General features: G+C 45.4%; 1 protein-coding gene and 1 long non-coding RNA gene across 6 annotated transcripts in view; one reads left to right on the top strand and one right to left on the bottom strand.

Annotated features, from left to right (window-relative positions):
• LOC112543912 (uncharacterized) overlaps window positions 1–8517 on the top strand; it is a 55996-nt gene extending 47479 nt beyond the window's left edge. For both annotated transcript variants that reach the window (XR_012902000.1, XR_003087210.2), the window contains one exon: window positions 8382–8517. This is a non-coding gene — a long non-coding RNA (uncharacterized LOC112543912). The remainder of the gene's footprint in view (window positions 1–8381) is intronic.
• RAPGEF5 (Rap guanine nucleotide exchange factor 5) overlaps window positions 1–23589 on the bottom strand; it is a 216196-nt gene that overhangs the window by 26107 nt on the left and 166500 nt on the right. For all 4 annotated transcript variants that reach the window (XM_075922221.1, XM_075922220.1, XM_075922222.1 and 1 more), the window contains 6 exons: window positions 18548–18626; window positions 15276–15420; window positions 11915–12012; window positions 9496–9526; window positions 8517–8595; window positions 228–377 (listed from right to left, as the gene is read on the bottom strand). In XM_075922221.1, the coding sequence (XP_075778336.1) occupies window positions 228–377; window positions 8517–8595; window positions 9496–9526; window positions 11915–12012; window positions 15276–15420; window positions 18548–18626 (582 nt within the window). The remainder of the gene's footprint in view (window positions 1–227; window positions 378–8516; window positions 8596–9495; window positions 9527–11914; window positions 12013–15275; window positions 15421–18547; window positions 18627–23589) is intronic.

The raw sequence follows: 23589 nt of genomic DNA, 5'->3' as shown, positions 1-23589 counted from the left end.
GAAAGTCCTTTGCACTCCAATCCTGGTGAGAAAATACAATAAGCTACTGTACCCAAGAATTAGCTGTTGTCATGGAAACAACTCTCTGGAAGGCAGCTCCTTATTGTTACTATGGTCATCCAGCTGTGGACCCATACTGGAACAGTTACATCTTTGCACTTGAAAATGTCAAATATCTTTTTATAGATGAGATACTGTAAAAGGTTAGATGAACAAAAATTATTTACCTCCAGAGAATGTGACAGTAACCAGAGTCAGGTCCTCCTCTGCGTGCTGGATTTTTTCTGCTACAATTTTCAGGATCTCCTGAACTGACGTGGATACTTTAGTTTTTATGCTGACATACGAATGTTCTGTTATATACACACGGCAGAAAACTGCACAAAGAAAGAAAGAAATGTCCATAAATAGACATTTATAGGAGATAGAAGAATTTCACAAAATAAACTGTGGCAATGCCTTGGCTGGTTCGGTTTCTTGCCTTATTCTGTTTGATTGTAATTTCTGACAGCAGCAGGCACACTAACCTCTTAACACAAACAGCATATTTTCCCCTTTCTCCTATCCCTGTGAAATCACAATGACATATTAAAAAACAGTATAGTGCTTCACCAACACACAGTTAGAAGTCCTATTGTAGATATTAACCACAGAGCAGGTACCCCATATAACACTTTTATTTTGGATGTTTTGAAGACAAGTGTCCTCTCTCTCTTTCCTTTTCAAGCTCAGCAGTTGATTCTTTTGTTACCTTTTTTCAGGATCAGAAGAATCATAATTCTTTCTGTACAACTCAGGTCTTCCATCGTTCTTATTTTGTACTTTTCCTTTTAATCTGAACAATGAAGCTCTAAGAGTGCCTTTTTTTACAGTCTTCCTCAATCGATCCATCCATCAAAACTTGTCTAGCTAGCCGTTCAAATCTCTCTCTCCCCCCCCCCCCTTACCATAGTATCTTAGCAGATGTGGGGGCTATTCTCACAGCAATACAATTCAAATACAGATCTCCTTCCTAGATCAGGTTACATGACACCTGCAAAGGACTGGCCTGAAGAAGGACCAAGTGCCTGTAACATCTACTGAAGTCAAATGGACATTCAGGCACTTAACTCTCAGGATTAGATCCTAAAGCAGGGGAGGGCATAATTTTTAAAGGGAGGCTACTTCACAAATTTCCGAAATGATTGTGGGCTGCCCCAAAAGGGGTAAGGCCTTGGGCGGAGCCTTTAAATAGCAGGAGTTGAAACTGCTCCTGCCTCATTGGCAGCTCCCAAGCAATGCATTAAGAAGCTAGGGTGGAGCTGCCACAGGCTGGATGAAAGGGCTAGGTGCGCTGGTTAAGGATTTTAACTAACGAGTAATTTACTAGTTGAGTAGTTGATGGAATTTCCATCGACTACTCGAATAGTCAATAAGCACTTTTGCATTTTCCAGGGGTTCTTGTGTATTTCAAAGTGGAACCACCCGCATGAAGCCCAGAGTCAGCAGCGTGCCAGCTTTGAAATGTCTAGGGACTCATGTGCAAAGTGGAAGCACTCTCATGGAGCACAGGGTCAGCAGGAGACTCCCCAGCTGACCCTGGGCTCTGCATAGCATTTCCCCGGAACCCGGGGTTGGCTGGGCACTCCCCAGCTGACTCCAAAGCGGCAGCACTGCACAGAGCCTGAAGTACCCTCTTTTTCTCCCCCTTTGCTGCCTCTATCTAGTAGAGGCAGCAGGGGGCAGGGAATCAACTAGACTATCCGATAAGCACGGATAGTCGACTAGTCCTTAACATCCTTAGGGCTGGTTTCAGCCCTCTGACAGCTTCTTGCCCAGCCTTGTCCTAAAGTAATAATCTTTCAGCTGGGCCAAGGAGAAAAAATTCAAAGGTGCATCTTGGGTCCATCTTTGGGTTTGTCAGCTCAGTTAGGGTATGTCTACACTAGAAAGTTAGTTCGAACTAACGGACGTTAGTTCGAACTAACTTTCCTATGCGCTACACTAGCGCTCCGTTAGTTCGAACTTAATTCGAACTAACGGAGCGCTTAGTTCGAACTAGGTAAACCTCATTTTACGAGGACTAACGCCTAGTTCGAACTAGCTAGTTCGAACTAAGGGCTGTGTAGCCCTTTAGTTCGAACTAGTGGGAGGCTAAGGCTTCCCAGGTTTCCCTGGTGGCCACTCTGGCCAACACCAGGGAAACTCTATTGCCCCCCTCCCGGCCCCGGAGCCCTTAAAGGGCCACGGGCTGGCTACTCACTTTGTGCCAGTTGCAAGGCTGCCAGCACCCGTGCCTGCACAGCCTGCACCTGCCACAGGATGAGCCAGCCATCCGAGGGCTCCCAGCCCTCCACTGCTCCCCACGACCAGCCTGGCGGCTCCCGGGAGCCTGCCCGGGGGCGCAAAAGGCGGGCGCCCGCCTGGTCAAGTGCGGAGATCGTGGACCTCATCGAGGTTTGGGGGGAAGCCTCAAATGTCCACGATCTCCGCACTAGCCACCGGAACGCGGCCGTCTATGGACGCATGGCTGCCAGCCTGGCCGCCAGGGGCCACCAGCGCAGCCGGGAGCAGGTGCGCTGCAAGATTAAAGACTTGCGGCAGTCCTACTCCCGGGCCTGCCTGCCAGAGGCTGACCCGGAGGCCTGCCCCCACTTCCATGCCCTGGACCGCATCCTGGGGCCTCATGCCGTCCCTGCCCCCCGGGACGTGATTGACCCCGGGGCAGAGGGACCGCTCCTGGACACCGAGGAGGAGGAAGAGGGCTCTGAGAGCCATGAGCCTGCCGCCAGCCTTCCCAGGACCCGGGACCCCCGAGGCACCCCACAGAGCCGCTCGCCTGCATCATCAGAGGCCGGGGAGGCGTCCACCTGTGAGTACCCTCGTGTTCCCCTTATGTGTACGGGGGGCTGGGGCGAGAGGGAGCCCCGGGACCGTGCGCCTGGGCCTTGCCCACTACGGAGCAGCAGCTGGGGATCCTGCAGGGGCCCTGGCCTTGCCGAGGGGAGCTGGGTTTCACACACCTGGGCCCCTGGGGTAATTGACCGCTGGTCTTCTTGCACCACAGCTGCAGCACCGGGGACTGCAGGGCGCACCACACCGCCTGCAGCAGCCGCCCACGCCCGGGCAAGCAGGACAGCCAGGAACCAGGAGGACTACCAGAGGCGGCATCTCCGGTTCCTGGACCGACAGCTCCGTCTCCAGGACCACTGGGTCCAGGAGGACCTCAGGCTGCGCCAGAGGAGTCTGGAGGCCCTGGAGGAGCAGGGCCGTGCCCTGCGAGGCCACCTCCAGAGCCTGCTAGACCGCTTTCCATTTCCTCCTCCCCCTGCTCCCCCTCTTGCTCCCCCTCTTGCTCCCCCTGCTCCCCCTCTTGCTCCCCCTCTTGCTCCCCCTGCTCCCCCTGTTCCTCCTGCTTCTGCTCCTGCTTCCTCCACACCCCCTGTCCTCTCTGCCCCCCCCTCCACAACCATTCCCCACCGACGCCCCCGGACCCGCAGTGTGGCGAGACGGGAGAGGCACCCAGACTCCCACCCCTGAGCTTTCCTTTCCCTTCCTCCCTTCCCTCCCCTCCCCTTCCAGCTCCCTCGTCCCCGGTTTCCCCCTCCCTTCTTCCACCTTCATTCCTCCCTCCCCCACCCCAGTTCTGTGAAATAAACAGACGTTTTTGTTGGAAAAACAGGTGTCTTTATTTGACAGTAGGTAGGGAGGGGAAAGGGGAAGGGGAGGGTAGGGTGGAAGAAGGCCCCGGTGGGGCATGCAGGGAGAGGTCAGTCCTCCTCCTCCTCCACCTGGAAGCTCTCCCGCAGGGCTTCCCGGATCCGGATGGCCCCCCGCTGGGCTTCCCGGACAGCGGCGGTGCGGGGCTGACCGTAGTGTCCAGCCATGCGGTCAGCCTCAGCCATCCAGGCTGGCAAGAAAGCCTCCCCCTTCCGCTCACACAAATTGTGGAGCACACAACATGCCGCCACCACGGGAGGGATGTTGTGCTCGGCCAGGTCCAGACGGGTGAGGAGGCATCGAAAGCGGGCTTTCAGTCGCCCGAAGGCCCCCTCCACCACGATGCGGGCCCTGCTCAGCCTGTTATTGAAGGCCTGGCGGGAGGGATTGAGGTGCCCCGTGTAGGGCTTCATGAGCCACGGCTGCAGTGGGTAGGCGGCATCCCCCACCAGGCAGACGGGCATGTCCACGTCCCCGACCCTGATGTGGCGGTCGGGGAAGAAGGTCCCGTCCTGCAGCCGCTGGCACACGGAGGAGTTGCGGTACACCCGGGCGTCGTGTGCTTTGCCGGACCAGCCCACATTTATGTCCGTGAACTGTCCCCGGTGGTCACACACGGCCTGCAGGATGACGGAGAAGTACCCCTTGCGGTTCACGTACCGGGACGCCTGGTGTTCCGGGGCACGGATGGGGATGTGCGTCCCGTCAATGGCCCCCCCGCAGTTGGGGAAGCCGAGGGCGCCGAAGCCCCGGATGACGGCGTCCGGGTCGGCGAGGCGGACCACCCTGCGGAGCAGCACCCGGTTGATGGCCTTGACCACCTGCGGAGAGAGACACAGCAAAGCGTCAATCAGTGGGGCGCCCGGGTGGCTGGGAGCGTGCGTGCCCTGGCAGTGCCCCGCGCCCCACTCCCGGAAGCAACCCCCCTGGCGGCGTGTAGTACGGCCGGGACAGCCCGACCCCTCCGGTGCGGGGCGCCTTCGCCTCCTCCCGCCCCCCCCTTTGTCCCTGGGGCGGCCCATCCCCTCCTCGCAGCCCCCCTCCCTCCCGGCTCGGTGGCCAACGAGCGCCGTACCTGCATGAGCACTGCTCCGACAGTGGATCTCCCCACGCCGAACTGGTTCCCGACGGATCGGTAGCTGTCCGGCGTGGAGAGCTTCCAGAGGGCGATGGCCACCCGCTTCTGGAGGGGGATGGCGGGCCTCATGCGAGTGTCCCTTCTTTGCAGGGCAGGGGCGAGCCACTCGCAGAGCTCCAGGAAGGTGTCCCTCCTCATCCTAAAGTTCTGGGTCCACTGTCGGTCGTCCCAGCGCTCCAGGACGATGCGGTCCCACCAGTCGCTGCTGGTGTCCAGACGCCAGATGCGGCGGGGCACGCCGGTGCCGGGGCGCCGCCGCGGCTCCTCCACGGCCCCCAGGGCGGCCAGGCGGAGAGGCAGGGGGCTGACGTTCCCCAGGTGGTGCCAGGCAGCCTCGAGCCATTGGTGGCAGGCTTGCAGCAGCAAGTCCAGAACGTGCACCAGAAGGTGCAGGGCGAGCTGTGGCTCCATGTTGCCACCTGCGGCGGTCCCCCCCGAAGGGAAGCACCGACACAGACGGTCACAGAGACCGACGCTTTGCTGTCCCTCGGCGAGGTTGGCAAGCAAGCAGGAAAAGCTGAGAACCGGCTGTCCGGGGGGGTCCCTTTAAGCACGAGCCTCAGATAGCCTCAGACAGCAGCCACACAAAGCAACTGCTGACCTGATGCCCTGCCAGAACCGGTTTCAGCTGCCCTTAAATGCCCCCCTGCGTCCAATCAGTGTGGACGCGCTAGTTCGAACTAGCAAAACGCTAGTTCGAACTAGTTTTTAGTTCTAGATGCGCTAGTTCGAACTAGCTTAGTTCGAATTAACTAATTCGAACTAAGTTAGTTCGAACTAGCGCTGTAGTGTAGACGTACCCCTAGTGCCTCTCTTTTTTCTATTACAAAATTTCAGGCATCCAGGTTTTGAAGAACTGAAATCTTAGTCACTTGGATTGTGTTAGTAATAGAATCATAGAATCCTAGGGTTGGAAGAGATCTCAGGAGGTCATTGAGTCCAGCCCCCTGCCCAAAGCAGGACTAATGCCAACTAAATCCTCCCAACTAGGACTCTGGCAAACTGGGACTTAAAAATCTCTACAGACGGAGATTCCACCACCTCCCTTGGCAACCCGTTCCAGTACTTCACTATAGTTTTCCCTAATAATCAACTTAGACCTCCCCCACTGTAACTTGAGACCATTGCTCCTTGTTCTGCCATTTGTCACTACTGAGAACAGCTTCTCTCTATCCTCTTTGGAACCTTCCTTCAGGAAGTTGAAGGCTGCTATCAAATCCTCCTTTTGCTCTTCTATTCTGCAGACTAAATAAGCCCAAATCCCTCAGCCTCTCCTCGTAGATCATGTGCTTCAGCCCCCTAATCACCTTGGTTGTCCTCTGCTGGATTCTTTACAATTCATCCACACCTGTTCTGTGGTGGGGGGCCCAGAACTGGATGTAATACTCCATATGTGGCCTCAGCAATACCAAATAAAGGGGAATAATAACCTCTCTAGATCTGCTGGAAATGCTCTTCCTAATGTAATAGAGGAGAAACATTGCAGCAGAGATGTATAATCAGTATCTCAAAAATGACGTATTCTGTCAATGAAGCTCACTCCCAGAATGGTCTTTTTTTTTTTTACTCAATTTGGTGTTTTATTAAACATGTTTTTTTAAAAACCTATAATTTACCCTTTTTTCCTATAGACAGACTCAGACAACAAAAGTATAAAGATGATCTTTTCTCTCCTCCACAAATGAGATTTATTTCGTCATTACTGACAGATGTATACAGCAACAGCTCTGCCTCTGCTTCACAAACCTTTACAACTGCAAGGCATTTTCATTAACTTATGCCACACTAGAGGACATTGGTCAGCAACTTTCCTTTAGTAAAAATCACAATTTTCTTGTTTTAAAACAGAGGAAAAAAGAGAACCTAAGTTTTAATCCTTAAAAAAAAATCTCATAAATTGATGTAAGAATTGTTGTTAGCCTGTCTCTGTTGCCAGGTAGTAAATCAGGCATTCATCCTGTGATTAAATCTCTCTTTGGAATAGATGCAAGTCATGAAAAAGTACACATGGACATGAACGTTATGATACCTGCTGTTAAAAAAATAGTAATTGACAGGACTGTTTGACTTCCATATGGAGAGTGCTATCGAGCCTGCCTACGATGGTTACCAGAAAAGCCAGTGATTTTCCTCTTGTCTGAAAGGTCTTCCCCTTCTCCAGGATTCTTGTCATTTTCAGGGAGACCAACAGTAAACAGAATATTTAATTTTAAATTGGGCCAATAACATCTCCCTTACTTTAAATGGATCCAGACCACCCTATATGTCAGGTACTCAAAAACTATCATCTTTATTGCCTGCCCAAACTATTTGCCACTCATATATTAAATAGCAATCTGTGGTTGCTATTACTATGGGACCATGAAAGTCTTGAGATGCCATGCGGCAACTCCTGTAAGAAATGCAGAACTGAACGCCTAGCTTACAGGAAGTAGGGTGTGGAGTAAGTTAGCTTGAAATCACCTTTGTGCTCTCCAGACCTTGGTCTGTTCCCTGAGCTGAAGGGGCCTCCAGCATAATTTAGACCAACCTGGGGGCCTGTGTAGATTACAGTAGCCTTCCCAAGATGCCCTAGTACTGCAGCATCTACAGCCTTGTCATGTCCCATGTTGGCACACCAAGGATGGAAGTCATAGATTGTGTGCTTTAGTTCCTACTTCAAGGAAATCTTCCTCCAACTACATATGGGGCTGTGAAGGTCCCTGCACACCACTCTGGCCCTTTTACACATCATAAAGGGCCAGAGCAGGGGTGAGAATCACACTCATAATCTTTTAGAGGCTGTCTCATGGGCCTGATATCCCAACAAACCTGAACATCAAGCTAAAAGTTAGGTAGCTTAAGGTAATCCTAAAGAGCTATAAAATAGCCCTAGAGAGCACCACAGGGAAATACTTCTCTGATTAAAGAGCACAGTTAAGATTACCCTAAATGAGCATTAATTATGCTCTGATCAGAGTTGTAGAGATGTTTGGCCTGCTATTACCGTTGATGATTACTAAGTCACTCCTATAATATTTTCTAAAGCGAGGGACTTCACACTGGTGGTCTCAGATTAAGCACAAGTCTTTGTACACACTAGTTTCAGCTCACTCAACAATTTGGAGTCATGATATAATTGTCCTCACTCCTCTGAAGCTGTCAATGCATACAACTTCACTTTACTGTTGCATTACCAACAATGAAGGCAAAGTACATTTTGTAATGGATGATGTTAACGTGAAGGGGCGTGTTGCATTCCACCCGCAAATAAGTATAGGAGAAGAAGGTTGTAGCAATGGATACTGGAGTAAGGAGCCCTCAGGGGACAGGAATAATTAGCTTTTGCCATCTGGAGCCATAACAAGAGTCTGAAAATAAAGTCCGAATCCTTGCCAGCACTCCAAAGAGATACATACCTTTATTATGAGATGCTGGGGTGGTGAGGGGATGAAATAAAAAAAGAGATCACTAAGACATGATTTTACAGCTGAAACTCTGCATACAGCATCAGGTAAAAATGTATTCTCACTGCATTAGATCTTTCTTTTTTATATATTTCCAGGTTCTTATTCAGAAGCTGTAAGTTTGAAATTGAAAATGTTCCTTACAGGGAAGACTGTATGCAGAAATATTCTTGTACCAATATTTAGCGGTGTCGCATTGAGCTCTCTCTCTAAGACTTCTAACTCATACTTACTTTCCTCTGTATCATTCATGATTCCTTTGTGCTGGAGCCAGTTCTCCTTCAGACTGAATTGGTGGAAAAAGGCTTTATTCTAAGACAGAGTAAATAAATAAAAAAAGAACAATGAATGTATGTATTCCTGTCTTTACAAAGCAATAACTGCATGTAGAATGCTCTAGGTAAGTCTAGCCAAAATGTGTGTATAGGAAAACCACCCATCCATTCTTGGAAAAATAAAGTGGGAGTTGCCTTATTTAACAACGGTAAAGGTGGGGAATTCCGAAGAAGTTAGACATGTCTAGGCTAAGCAGTGAAAACATTGCAAGGGACTCTAATCATATTCACTGTTCATTTTCTAAATAGCAACTGTGAATTGGCCTAGTTAGCAATTTTTCTACTCTCTCATTTTCTGCTTTCTACATTTCCAAAATAACGTTTTAAGCTTATTACACACTTCAGCTTCAGTCCAGTGAATTTCACGAGCACAGCAATTCACTGCCATGCAGCTCTTATGCTGACATCCCCTTTTTTCATCTTTTCCTTCTAGTTAAATAGGCACAAATTCACATCTCTCTCTCTGTGTCCCTGTCACAGCACAACTCCCTTTTCTCTGACTGACTACTGGACACTTGTAGTCAATGTCTTTGCTAGATTTGTGTGTGTCAGTCTTCCTGAATTCAAACCTGTATCTATCCAGCCAGGAAGAGATATGCCGTTAGGCTCCTATTGGATTCTGACAACTCAAAACATGTTGTTAAAATGCTAATAATGTCACAGCCACCTTAGGCCAGCATGCACATCTGAAAACAGATCTGTGCTGGCAGGGAAAAATAAAAGCTTTTAGCAACCTCACAGGCTTAGACTCACTGATGTGTCCTGTCATGTTTTTTGCCAATAGTAATTTTTAATTAACAGGGGAAGCCAAGAGAGGGGAGGGGAGGTAGTGAGCAAGCAATCAATGTAAAAGTCAAGTGTGCATGCCCCATATTACCTTTCTGTGAGGTGAATATTCATCCACGGTGCTGAAACAAAAGGGATAATCTGAATTATTCATTCGATCAAAAAAATTAGAACTGGAATTGGCAGCCAGCCAAAAGTTTATAACATAATATAATCAGCAATAAAATTAGTGCAGAGTTCCTTCAGTGTGAGAGAAGGACACCCGGTTCCACCCAGGAAGAAGTTAGTATGTCATAGGATCAATCCTTAGCATACTGTACTAAAAGCCGTTGGGATAGATCCTAGCTTAAACTATGCAGTTTTACGTCGGTTCAGGTGTACGTTTACACAAAGTGGTTCCTGTCAAAACATCCGTTAACATTTTCAGTGCACACAGTGTAAGTGCAAATTGGTTCACTATGAACATTCACATTTTTATATGCCAATACAAGACAGACACAGACTAGTGATTAGATCAGGGAATTTGAATCAGGAATTCTGGGACCCATTTCTCTTGCTGACACTAAGGGACAAGTTCAAAGATTATATGTAAAGTTAAAACTCCTTAAAACTCAGGGCTTGTCTACATATGCAGCTATTTAGTAATAGCTATGCCTGAACAATTCCATGCGTGGACACACTTATTCTAGAACAGTTAAGCTAAATAAATGCAAGGCACTCTTGTTCTGGAATATGTGTCTCCACAACATGAAGTTATCAGTAACAGCTGTTCCCAAATAGTTCCACATGTAGACAAGCATGCAGGCTATCTCTGACCTCCTGACCCATTGAGCAATCTTACCCCATCACAGAATTATAGCAAACCCTGAGGGTACGTCTACACTACAGTGCTAATTCGAACTAAGCTAATTCGAACTAACGCATCTAGAACTAAAAACTAGTTCGAATTAGCGTTTTGGACGCAGGGGCGCATTTAAGGGCGGCTGAAACTGGTTCTGGCAGGGCATCAGGTCAGTAGATGCTTGTGTGGCTGCTGTCTGAGGCTATCTGAGGCTCGTGCTTAAAGGGACCCCCCTGGACAGCCAGTTCTCAGCTTTTCCTGCTTGCTTGCCAACCTCGCCGAGGGACAGCAAAGCGTCGGTCTCTGTGCCCGTCTGTGTCGGTGCTTCCCTTTGGGGACGCCGCCGCAGGTGGCAACATGGAGCCAGAGCTCGCCCTGCACCTTCTGGTGCACTTTCTGGACTTGCCCCGCTGCATCTGGCGTCTGGACACCAGCAGCGACTGGTGGGACCGCATCGTCCTGGAGCGCTGGGAAGACCGACAGTGGACCCAGAACTTCAGGATGAGGAGGGACAACTTCCTGGAGCTCTGCGAGTGGCTCGCCCCTGCTCTGCGCAGAAGGGACACTCGCATGAGGCCCGCCATCCCTCTCCAGAAGCGGGTGGCCATCGCCCTCTGGAAGCTCTCCACACCGGACAGCTACCGATCCGTCGGGAACCAGTTCGGCATGGGGAGATCCACCATCGGAGCGGTGCTCATGCAGGTATGGCACTCGTCGGCCACTGTGCCGGGGGGGAAGGGGGGCTGCAAGGAGGGGATGGGCCGCCCCAGGGACAAAGGGGGGCCGGAAGGAGGCGAAAGCACCCAGCACCGGAGGGGTCGGTCTGTCCCGGCCGTACTACACGCCGCCGGGGGGTTGCTTCCGGGAGTGGGGCGCAGGGCACTGCCAGGGCACGAATGCTCCCAGCCACCCGGGCGCCCCACTGATTGGCGCTTTGCTGTGTCTCTCTACTTAATTGAAACATATCAATTCAAATGTCTTTTAAAACATAATTATAGAAAACAACAAACTTGCCATACTAGTTGCAAAATAGGGTTCAGTAAAGGTTTCATGGTATTGCAAAAAGTCCCATCCCCTCACAAACAATACCGAGACCTCTATTACATTTTCCACTGCAGCCCTAGGACAGTCAGGCTGGAGCTGTCAGAGGGTGGGAGCCCTAGAGTTCAAAGTCACTGGAGAGTGGGAGAGCACGCTGGAGCTCTGAGCTGCTGCAGGCATTCCAGTGCTTTGTGCTGCGGTGAAGCTTTAACATCAGTGGATAGGAGAACCTTTTGTCTCTCCATTTTGTCAGTTATTTTTAGTAAAAGTCAGGGACAAGTCACAAGCTTCCATAAATTTCTGTTTATTGCCCGTGACCTACCTATGATTGTACTAAATACAACAGTGACAAATGGGCCATATTGTCCCACACTTCTCTATTCCGCAAACAGTCTCACTAAAATTAATGTGGGTAATTGTATAGTACCTTACTCTAGAATATGAGAAAAATTGGAATAGTCTGGTCTTTTTTAAAAGAAAAGATTACTTATGCAAGACAGCTGTTGCTTTCCTTGTATTGTAGTCATATTACTTATTCTTTTGTTTTTCTCTGTGCTAGAGAAAAATTTTAATAAAAAGTAAATTATAGTCACCAAAATGAGGGTTGACTAAAATAATCAATACTTACTGACGACGATGCATTCCAAGTATCTTTTGAAAGTCTTTTAATTCCTTCTCAAGTATGGGATATTCATATACATCATCTAACACATTTCTGTATATTGTCTGAAAAATAAAAAAGGTATCTGCACATATCTGATGACAAAGAAATATTATACATCGTATCAGCTACTTCCATCAAATCAAGCATAACCCTAATAAAATAAATTGCATAAATGTTTTAAAATGGGTTCTGTAATCTAGACTGTTCCTGTTTAAATAACCAAACTAGTCAGTGTCTGGCGGCTGTATAAATAAGCATGAAAACAGATCATACTATCATCACTCAATCAAAACAATGATAGCAATAATTATGAATCAATTGATTTTGACTACTGAAATTGGGAGTATTTTCATTTATTTTCTGCGTTTACACCCAAACATTTTCTAGTCCTAAAATCTCTCTCACAGAAATGACAAGATGCTACTGGACTTCAATCAACAAATAAACCTTTTTTTTTTTTTTTTGCGCCATTTCCTAAATGTGATTATTCAGATCCTTCTGAGAACTTCAATTAATTTGGACCTTAGGTATAAAGATTAACATATTATAATGATTGAGACATTGAAGTCATTATACAGGTAAACCTTTTCTTTTTTGATCTTCTATTCCCATCCAGAGCTGTTGACATAGTTTTTCCTGGCTAACAAATGGAGACTATATTATCTGAAGGCCAAATGATCTGCCTAACTTTAGGAACTGTGAGCATAAATAAGTTTGGCCTGCAATTTCATATTAGAGATGTAAAATCCCATTTAATCAGCTAACCAGTTAAATGGGGGGAGAGGGGAGCCCACCTGGATCAGCCCCCAGCCCATGGGGATGCTGGCCCCGCAGGGAGCTGCTTGTTAGATGGTTCATACCCCTGTTCATATGCAATTTTTCAGATGCAATTTAGACCATTTGAATGTTAGCAGCAGAAGAGGTATTGTTATAGTGCCTCAAGCAGAGATTCGGGCCCAAATTGCCTGGCTCTGTAGACAAATACAGAACAAAGAGATAGCCTCTGCCTCTTTCAGACTTACAATACAATTATAAACCAACATTTAACACATTATAAATTCCTGTTGTGGGCATAGTTGGTGCCCCACTCCTAGCACTACTTTACACATGGAATGCCCCTGTAGCAGAAGCCCTGAAGCTTCTACTTCTATGTGCACTGCGCCAGGCCCAAGGAACTCAAATGGTAAAGAAGCCCAGAACTTTCTCTAAGATTAGTTTAGCACCGCAGGGTTCTTAAGTTTACCGCTAGTGAATCCATAACTGAAAGTGTTCCCAGCCAGATCCCCCAAAAGTGAGTTTTACTTCAGGAAAGGAGAAGGCGCTCAAGCAGTCTCCAGAAGTAGGGAATAGCTCTATCCCAACATAACATTACTATTTTAATGACAATCAAGTACAGTTGTATTTGGAAGTCACTGAGGCAGGAGAGTTGGAGCTTGTCTGAATGGTGAGTTAGTCCTTATTAGATGGATTGTTTTTGGCCAACAGGAGCGGAGAAATTTTGCTGAAGGGAGGGGCAGTGAATGAAGCCTCCTCCCTCCCTCACATACCCCCGCCCTCCCTATGCTGGGGCAGAGCCACATGGAGCAGCCTGCTCAGCACACAGGCAGGGAGTCTGTCTCAGGTTGCTGCAGAGCTGCTGGCTGGGAGCCACCTAGGTAAGAATCTCCCAGCCAGAGCCTGTCTCTGGTACTCTACCTGCTTATCTCCTCCCCAACTACCTGCCCCAGGCCACCCCTCAAATAGTCTCCCCACCTCCTCCAGGTCACAACTCTCTCTCAGACCCTGCACACCCCTGCTACATCCCTCCCCCAGGCCAGAATCCTTTTCTGCACCCATACCCCTACCTGATCCTGTATCCCATTCCCCTGTCACCACCCAAACCCTCTCCACCCTCTTTCCCCCAAGTTACAACTCCATCCCAGACCCTGCATCCCTTTTTTCACACCTCCCCAAGGCCAGAATCCTCTCTTGCATCCATAACCACTCCTGGACACTCCACCCCAAACTCCTGCCCCAGATCATAACCTCCTCCTTCACCCAAACTCCCTCTCAGACCCCACACTCCTTCCTGCTCCCCAGTCCTCTATCCCAAGCTCCCTTCTACACCCCACCCACCATCCCAGACCTCGCATCTCCTCCAGAGAAGTGCAGCCCTTGACCACTTACCAAAATCTTGGTGTGGCCCCTCATTAAAAATTATTGCCCACCCCTGGGTTAACAGGTACTTGTGAACTTTTAAGTGCACACCAACAGAGTCCGCATAGGCTACTTAATGCGCAACACACTAGTGTGCTCCTAAAGTTACACTTTGCTGATGTGGACAAATGCCTCATGCAGGCAAACCTAACAATCCTTGCTCACAAGTAAGGCAGAAATTTTGGACATGTCTATAGAAGGACTTACTGCATGTCAAAGTGGAATATAAACCTACTATGCCAAAGCATACCACATACTAATGGTCTGAGTGGGCCCTGCTGCTCATCTGCACTAGGGATGTTAAAGACTAGTCGACTAGTCTTATCGGATAGTCTGTCGACTAGTCTATTTCCCTGCCCCCCCTTACTGCCTCTATGAGATAGAGATATGAGATAGAGGCAGCAAAGGGTGTGGGAGGAAGGAGTACTTCAAACTGGATCAGCTGTGCGGTGGCTGTCCTTTTAAAACGCCACCTCTGGCAGTGTAGCATGGTGCCTGGGATCAGTGGGGGACTCTGAGTCCTCCGCTGACCCTGGGCTCCATAGCTTTGAAATGCACAAGAGCCCATACTGGGGACTCTTGTACATTTCAAAGCAGGCACACACGTGCAGCCTGGAGTCAGTGGGACTTCCCGGGAGGAGTTCCGCATTCCTCCTTTGAAATGTACAAGAGCCCCCCCACACACACACACTTCCCCCCTGCTCTTGCAGAAGTGCCTATCAACTAGTCAAGTACTCGATGGAAATTCCATCGACTACTGCATTTTAACATCCCTAATCGGCACTAAACATTCCTAGTGTGCACTGACGTATCTGTCATGCAATAAGTCCTTGTGTAGAGTGGTCCCTTCTTTCCCAAAAATGCATCAATTAGCTACCATATGAAATAATCAGTTGAAACTGAAAAATCACCAAGGCATTCAACCCCTTTTACGTAGAAGGTGACTTACTTATACTGCTTCCATCTATCTACAGAGAGAACTTATGCCCACATCACTGAACTAGTACAAAATATCTCAAAGGTAAGAAAAAATATGCCCAATACCTTTTTTGTTTGGGATTTTCAACACACATACCTGAGAATTTGTTATTTATAGCATATTATTGTGCATCAGTGATTATTACGGTACCTTTAAAAATTGCTTTAAATGTTCATCTTCATGTGACCAGTCTTTGTAGAGAGAAGTCCACTGAGATACCAGATGCAAGACTTTTCGTTTTCTACAGGGAACATCTGAATTTTCTTCCTTGCCTTGATCATTTTTAGCACAATAGGTACAAAAGGTTAAGGAACAGAAGCATCATTAAACTTTAGAAATTAAAAGAGGAAAAAGAATTGTTAGATCACGTAATCCATTCCCCTGGTAGTGCAGTACTTTTCACTATACCAGGGGTGTCCAAACTTTTTTCAAAGAGGGCCAGATTTGAAGAAGTGAACATGCGTGAGGGCCGTCCCTGCACTCTCAGCCCCAAGGCGGAGGGCCCGCGGGGTCGGAGGCGGGCGGAGAGCGCAGGGCACGCCGGCCTCACGGCGGCCTGGGGGCAGGGCGAACCCGCAGCCGAGCGGGGAAGCGGGGCTGCGGACGTGCCCTACAGGGCAGGCTCTAGGACCGCGGAGGCCATGGGCGGCGGCGGCGCGGCCGGAAGCGGCGCGCTAGGCGCACCAGTTCAAAAGAGCGCCGGGGAGCCAGGAGAGGGGGAGGAAGCGGGGGCCGTATTAAACCGGAACACGGGCCGCAATTGGCCCGCGGGCCGGACTTTGGACATGCCTGCACTATACTGTTTCGTCTTAAGAATTTTATCCTCCAGCGTAGAGTGGGAAATTGAGAAGGGTTATCAAGTTTTACGAATGAAATACATTACAGAAATGTCAGCTGAGCTGCTATGCTACCTAAATATATTTCTCCTTTATAGACTGTGTACACAATTCTGTAAGAGGAAAACCAGTTTAAAAGGAATGACACAATATTGAGTCTCATATTTTTGGTGCAGCAGATGTAGATGCAAACATGATTTACTGTCAGAAGTGGGAGAAGGAATCATTCAATACAAACGTGATATTTTGGAGCATAGGAATTCTTTTTGTTCACAAATATATAATTGTGTGTCAGCTGAAATCACACATTTAAAAAAAAAAAGTAAGAGGAATCAATTTCCACCATTTCTCCTACAGTCACAATGCAAGTAAATACAACAGGAGAAAATTGCCACATCACACAATCTACTTATTTCTGTGTCTCACCTATTTTTAATTTCCTCAAGTATAAAACAATCATTTCTTTGCATACTTCTGCACCTCATCTTATAAAAACTGAAACTTGACAAATAAGCTCATTTTATAGTAACAAGCTCAATAAAACAAATAGTCCACATCATTTGGAGGTAGGTTGAACTTTTTGTTGAAAAATGTTTTTCCCATCTTTGAAGTGGGATACAGAATATATTGTACCATATCCTTAAAAGATTGGTCATTGTAGGAAATACACCACTCATTTTCTCCTTAGCACATATTAAAATCTAAAAATTATATAAAGATATGAGTATTTTTAGAAGCTCTCTATATTAGAGGATGCGCAATCTGACTAAAAGTTAAATCTAATTTTGTAAGGATATTTTGTAAATATCAGCTTAAAGCAACTTATACTTTTTTTTAAATGCACTGGATTGATCTGTCCCATGGCTGCCAAGGGAGGGGGCAACTTTGATTTCCAGATGTGTTTCAAACATTATATTTTAAATTATATACATTGAAACTCTCTTAACCAGGATTCTCTGGTCCGGCACAGATGTTGCAGGAGCAGAGAGTCCCAGTGGAGGGGGCCAGTGGCACAGATTCCTGCTGGGCAGAGGGCTGCCCTCAGCAAGCTGATAGCAGGGGCATCCATTGCATGGCAGAGGGACTGCCCACTGGAGTTGGGAGACCCAGTACAAGGCTGCCTGGTGGGGCTGTAAGCACCAGTGGCTCAGTGGGGCAGAGAGCTGCAGTGCGCGACTGTAGGCGGGACCCAGAGACCCAAACATGCGGCTTCCCTGTAGAACTCGTAGCCCCAGTGTGGTGAACATGCCTGCTCTGAGGGTTCTGGAGTCTCAACATGCACAGCTGCCCTGGAAACCAGTCACATCCCGATTAGCTATACACCTATAATATTCTCTTAATACGTGTGTGTGCGCGCACACATGCGTGCATGCGTGTGCATGCAAGGGGGAGAGAAAGAAAGCAAGCCCCATTCTGGAAACTTCTTGAATTTTGAGGAAATTTCCAGTTTGAGTGTCTGTCTCTCGGTAATGGGCAGGATGCTAATTTAAACATGCCTGAATTTAGAGAAATTTCAGTTTTGAATAAAAATCCTAATATAAATTCCAAAGCTCAGGCCTTGATTTGTGTGGATTTGCATGTTTTAGGCTATAGTTCCCTTTTTTAGCATTCTAATAAGGAACACCTATAAACATATACATACTGGATAATTTATAGTTAACATTAGCATGTAAAAGCAAGATTTATCCTCCAAAACATCCAGATGGCTTTTCTTAATAAGATAAAACTTTAAATATTGTTACCCCCTTGTGGCACATTTCATTATGTGATATAATGGAAAATATGAAATGTCATTTATTGCATCATTTCCTTGATTCCAAGAAAATGATAGTCAGTGGACTATTCAAATCCATCTCAAAGATATTCCAAAGAAGTTTTGGGGATAAGACTGTTTCAGAACTTTGCGTAAAATTTTCTGTGTACTTGATTATATGGTTTTGTTACAATATTTCATTTTTCAACCCACCTAACTGGATGACACATATTTTTAAGGTGATGTCTTCCCTTTCCTTAGTGGTAGCTTGATGCTAACTTTCTGAGGGAAGAAAATGAAATGGATTGACTATTTGTGGCATCTCAACAAACTAGATATATTACCAACTAAGCAACTATTTGGATTTATAGCATATTCCTTAACCATAACTTAAAATGTCCTTATACCGGTCTCAATTTAACCTCTCTTATACATGGATTAATATTAAAGCAAACCTACTCAACACAATATTGTATAGCTAATTAGGACCAGATTGATACCTGCCATTGAGCAAACACTCATCAGGGTAAGGACATGGGATTGGTAAATGGAGTCTCTTCTATGTGGGCTAGAAACTTTTATATAGGCAAAACAAATGGTGTACAAACCACCAAATGAAGTCAGGTAAGAGATGAGACTCAGAGCCTGGAAAATCAATCTTCTGACATATCAATCAATGACACTATTTTGGTGCATGAAGGGAATCAGGGTTCAATGATACCTTTGCATAGTGTACAGTCTGAACTCTTCTGAGCCCTGGGAGGGGTTGTGACTCCTGTAGGAAATACGATGAAATCTATAAATACATCAATCTTTCAGTTAATAAAGGATATTGCCTCAGCAATGCTTGGCACAGGTCATCAGTTGTCATGAAGACCGTGTACGTGAGAAGGAAGTCATCAAGGAGGGTATCTGCAGAGAAAAAACAAAAGAATCAAAAGTCCAGTAAGTTTCAGAGGTAGGAAGGCAGATACCCAGTGGTGCTAATGTGCATGCCAGAAATATGACTTGTTAAAATATTCAGAAGATTCGAGCCCAAGAAATGTATGTGTGTGTGTATTTAGCAATTGTAAGTTTGAAATAATTCACAATATGCTGTCTTTGAGAACATGAGATCTTTATAGAGACATCATAAATGTTCAAATTACCTGTAAATCAGAGAAAACTAAATCAGGCCCTTTGGATAACACTATACATTGTAGGGTTTTAAATAAAAATTGTAAAGCTTCGTTTATAGATCTTTTCTTGCACTGAGAGATGTGAGATTTAAATGGCATTTCATCAATTTAGTAAGCTGAGTCATTTCCAAAAGAATTTATTAAAGCTTATGGCAAGGAGATGGGCATACAGAAGAATGTAATGGGCTTTTGTAGCTTTCTTTTAAGGACTGCTGGTACTATTAGTGAGCAGCATAATACTTGCAAAAACAAAACATGCTGCGATGTATAAGCAGGACTGTTACAAGTAAGACAAGAAGTAATTCTTCTGATCTATTCCTTATCAGTTAGGAGTATCTGTGTGCCACGGTTCAGGAAAGGTGTGGGCAAACTGGAGAATATTCAGAGATGAGAACAAAATGATTAAAGGTCTAGAAAACATGACCTGTGAGGGAAAATTGAAAAAATTGGGTGTGCTTAGTCTGGAGGAGAGAAGACAGAGAGAATATAACAACACTTTTCAAGTATAAAAAAGATTGTTACAAGGAGGAGGGAAAAAATGTGTCTCTTTTAACCTCTTAAGCAATGGACTTAAATTGCACCAAGGGAAATTCAGAAAATCTTGACATTAGGAAAAACTTTCTGTCATGGTGACTAGGGTCTGGAATAAATTACCTAGGGAGGTTATGGAAGCTCTGTCATTAGATATTCTTAAAAACGGGTTAGACAAACCCGTCAGGGATGGTTTAGATCAGAGGTGGGCAAATACTGGCCTGTGGGCTGTATCTGGTCTGTCAGAGTTAGCCCCTAGCAGGTCCCCACTGCTATATTTACCTGCATCTATGCAGGTATAGGCTATTGAAGCACCCACTTGGCTATGAATTGCTGTTCCTGGCCAATGGGAGCTACGGGAAGCGGTTTCCCAGTCCGCTTCAATTCTCAACATTCCCATTGGCTAGGAACAGCAATCTGCAACCAACGGGAGCGGCAATCACCAGTACCTGAGGGGAGACAGGTAATTATAGCAGCAGTGGTTCACCTGAGGCTGCAAACTGCTGCTGTTTTATTGCCCACCCTGGTTGTATGCAGTATCCTGGCCTAGATCTCTCAAGGTCTCTTTCAGTCCTAAAATTCTGATTTTATGCACCAAAAGAAAAAAAAGGAAGGACTTGGCAACAGAGGAATTACTGTTACATTAAACATAAATGGGTATCATTTCCACTCCAGCCCTCCAGAAGATTACACCTTGAGTATGGCCCTCAGGCTTTGGAGTGGGCTTTCCTAGGGCACAGCCAGAGAATAGCCATTCTACTTGGTTTAATCCCACCTGGAAAGAGCAGAGAACGCTGTACAAGACAATGTTGATTCTCTTCTCATTATCTTACATGGAAGTCTATTATGTCTGGTTTTAAATGTGGGGTAGGTGAATAGAGATGTTGTCATAGGAAACATGCATGTCTCAGAATAGTAGTCCTTATTTAACTCTCCTTCATAGTATTCTGCACTTAGACAACTGTGTGGACAAGTCTAAGAACCTTTACCAGCATTCTGCCTTTCTCATCTACTTCTGAGGACATGATTTCTGACATTAAAACTATTAAAGCAGACATTAAATGGGAGACGTTCAGAATACAGATACCCAGTTTTACTTTCTTAATTTAACATTTGTATTTACTTTTTTACGGAATGAAGAACTAAATTTGAAAAAGACTCATAACAATACAGCACAGATGCTATTTAAAAATCTGAGATGACTAGCTCAATAGATAATGAACACCAATCCTATAGTCATGGTATACAAAATATTCCTGTTGCCTTCAAAAAGTCTAACTAGATAAATGCATTTACCAGTCAGTTCAGAAACCAGTCAAGAAAGACTCCTGATAAAAAGATACACATTTAAAACTACTGGCTTGTATATTAAAACTAGGGATGCAAAATAAAAAGCCAACCAACCAAACAAAAAAAACAGTTAAAATAGTAAAGTAACTGCCAAAAATTGTAACATTTGCACAGTTATACATGCTGCAGTCTCTGAAGCATAAGGCATAAACTGTAGAACCTGCAGCACAGACGGCTCCATGGGAGCAGGGCTGGGAGCTGATGTGCACTGGGAGCTAGCTTATATTATATATGAACTTATACTATAAGCCAGCTCCCAGTACGTAGTGGCTCCCGGCTGCCGACCCTGCTCCTGGGGAGTCAGTTACACTGCAGGTGGCAGCCAGCTCCCTGGGAGCAGGGCCGGCAGCCAGGAGCCAGTGTGTGCCAGCGAAGAGAATCACTATAACAAAAAATGATAAGCTGATGCTTAATGGTTAACCTCAGTTAACCATGGTGACACTCTTTCATCCCTAATTAAAATCATGCAATTCTTTAGACTATATATTTTACCATTTATTAAATTTTATAGAAATTAATATTTTTGTGTAAAAAGCACATATCTCAAATAAAAAGGCATTGTACAGAGCATGCATTCTAGATAAAAGTGATATCATTCATTCTGATCCATCTCTTTTGGAAGATATAATGCAACTATTAATGTGAAAGGTGTTTTGTTTTGTTTTAAATTCTTTGGAAACTCTTATGCATGGAATCAAGAATTACACCTGATCCCATATCCTAGTTTTTTACAGTACAATTGTAAAATGATCTTTATGGAATACAAAAAATGCATTTACAACAGGTTATTTCCACAAAAGATATTATGAACAGTTATATCTACAAGCAACATGTGAATTCCTACCATGTATAAATAATGGGTTGACATTCAATCATGAAACTTTGGCGAAACTAGAATTAAGAACTGCCTATCTGAAATTTAAAAGAAATGAAATTCATATCAAAAGGCTTTTACTGGGTTAATGTAACTAAGAAAATGCTGTAAACTTTATTATACTAATTAGCAGGGTGGCAGACAGATTTTGCCAGGCTCTGTGCAAGGTGGGTTGAGGCTAACTCTGGGCCCCTGGAAGGGGTGGGGCCTTGAGCAGAAAAAGGCCTGGCTCCAGCAACGATTTAAAGGGCCCCAGGTTCCAGCTGATGCTGTTGCCCCCCATTGTCAGCAGGCCTGCTACTCAGCACTGAAACCATTGATCTGAGATATTGTTTTAGACAGCTCCTTGTCTTGTCTGTTAGGTTCTCTAAGATCAACAACTCTATATTTTAACATTATAAAATAAATATACTGCTTATTTTGGGTAGAAATAGTGTTCAAATTGAAGAGTTATTGATGGGAAGATTTGCATTTTCTAGCCTTCACCCTTCCTCAAATAGCTTAAAATTGTTTATAATCTCTCCGTACATTTTAAAGCTTATGATTCACATCTAATCTACACACAAGAAAGTAAACACACACAGGACAGACATTCTTGCCATTGCAGTTCCATGACTTTTTCAAATGGCTGCTTGGAAATCCAATCCAATACTGTGATATAAGAACAGCCATACTTGGTCAGACCAAAGGTCCATCTAGCCCAGTATCCTGTCTGCCGACGGTGGCCAATACCAGTTGCCCCAGAGGGAGGGATCACTACAGGTAATCATTATAGGATCCCTCTCCTGTCACCCATTTCCAGATAAACAGAGGCTAGGGATACCATTCCTACCAATCCTGGCTAATAGCCAATGATGGACCTAGCCTCCATGAATCTATCTAGCTCTTTTTTGAACCCTGTTAAAGCCCTAATCTTTATCACATTCTCTGGAGTTCCAGAGGTTGACTATGTGCGTAGTGAAGAAAAACTTCCTTTTGTTTGTTTTAAACCTTCTGCCTATTAATTTCATTTGGTGACCCCTAGTTCTTATGTTATGGGAACAAGTAATTAACTTTTCCTTATTCACTTATACCTGTCATGATTTTATAGATCTCTATCATATCCCCCCTTAGTCTCCTCTTTTCTAAGCTGAAAAGTCCAAGTCTTTTTAATCTCTCTTCATATGGGAGCCATTCCAAACCCCTAATCATGTTTGGTGTCCTTTTCAGAACCTTTTCCAATGCCAGATATATGCCAGATCCTCAACTAGTGTAAACTCAATGTGACCTCAATGGAACCTGGGTAATTCACACCAGTTAGGGCTCCACCCCTACTATAAAGCATCTACTTTTCTCTCCATGTACAGAAAAGATTTAGGTGGGTTGTTCCTATCTTCTAATTCCTCCCCAAAAAGGAGATATATCACTAAGCAAAACAAGTATATAGGGAGCTAGTGTGCATGGGTATGTGTAAATAAAAGCAAACTCTGAACATTGACAAGAAACATTAATAAAATAGGATTATTGCAGTGCATCTCTGCAATGCTAAGCCTCTCTAAATTGTCTCTCAACTTGTTTAGAAATTGAACCCCCTGAAGGAATATTTTTAACAAAAAGTCTACATGCTACATGTAGTCCAATAATAGATTCACTCATCTGTTAAATTACTTTAACAAGTAAGCAAAGGAAAAGTGCTTTTGACACTCAACATCCTATAACAGTAATTTAATCTAAGTACTGTACAGTAATTATATTTAAAACTCCCTACACTCAAATTCCCCAATGTATCATCATTAACTATAACTATATATTTTCTATTCAGATGTGATCTCATTTAAAATAATTTTACACAGTACACAAACTCTATGTCAGGGATCCAAGAAATAAATGCACAGCAGTGTAATATATGTAATAACAAGCTTTAGTGGAACTTGAAGCTAAATTACTTTAATCTTTGGAACTC

Source organism: Pelodiscus sinensis, chromosome 2 (assembly GCF_049634645.1).
Source record: "Pelodiscus sinensis isolate JC-2024 chromosome 2, ASM4963464v1, whole genome shotgun sequence".
Lineage (NCBI taxonomy): Eukaryota > Metazoa > Chordata > Testudines > Trionychidae > Pelodiscus > Pelodiscus sinensis.
The sequence above is the reverse complement of the archived record's forward strand: the minus strand, read 5'-3'. Positions and strand labels throughout refer to the sequence as shown.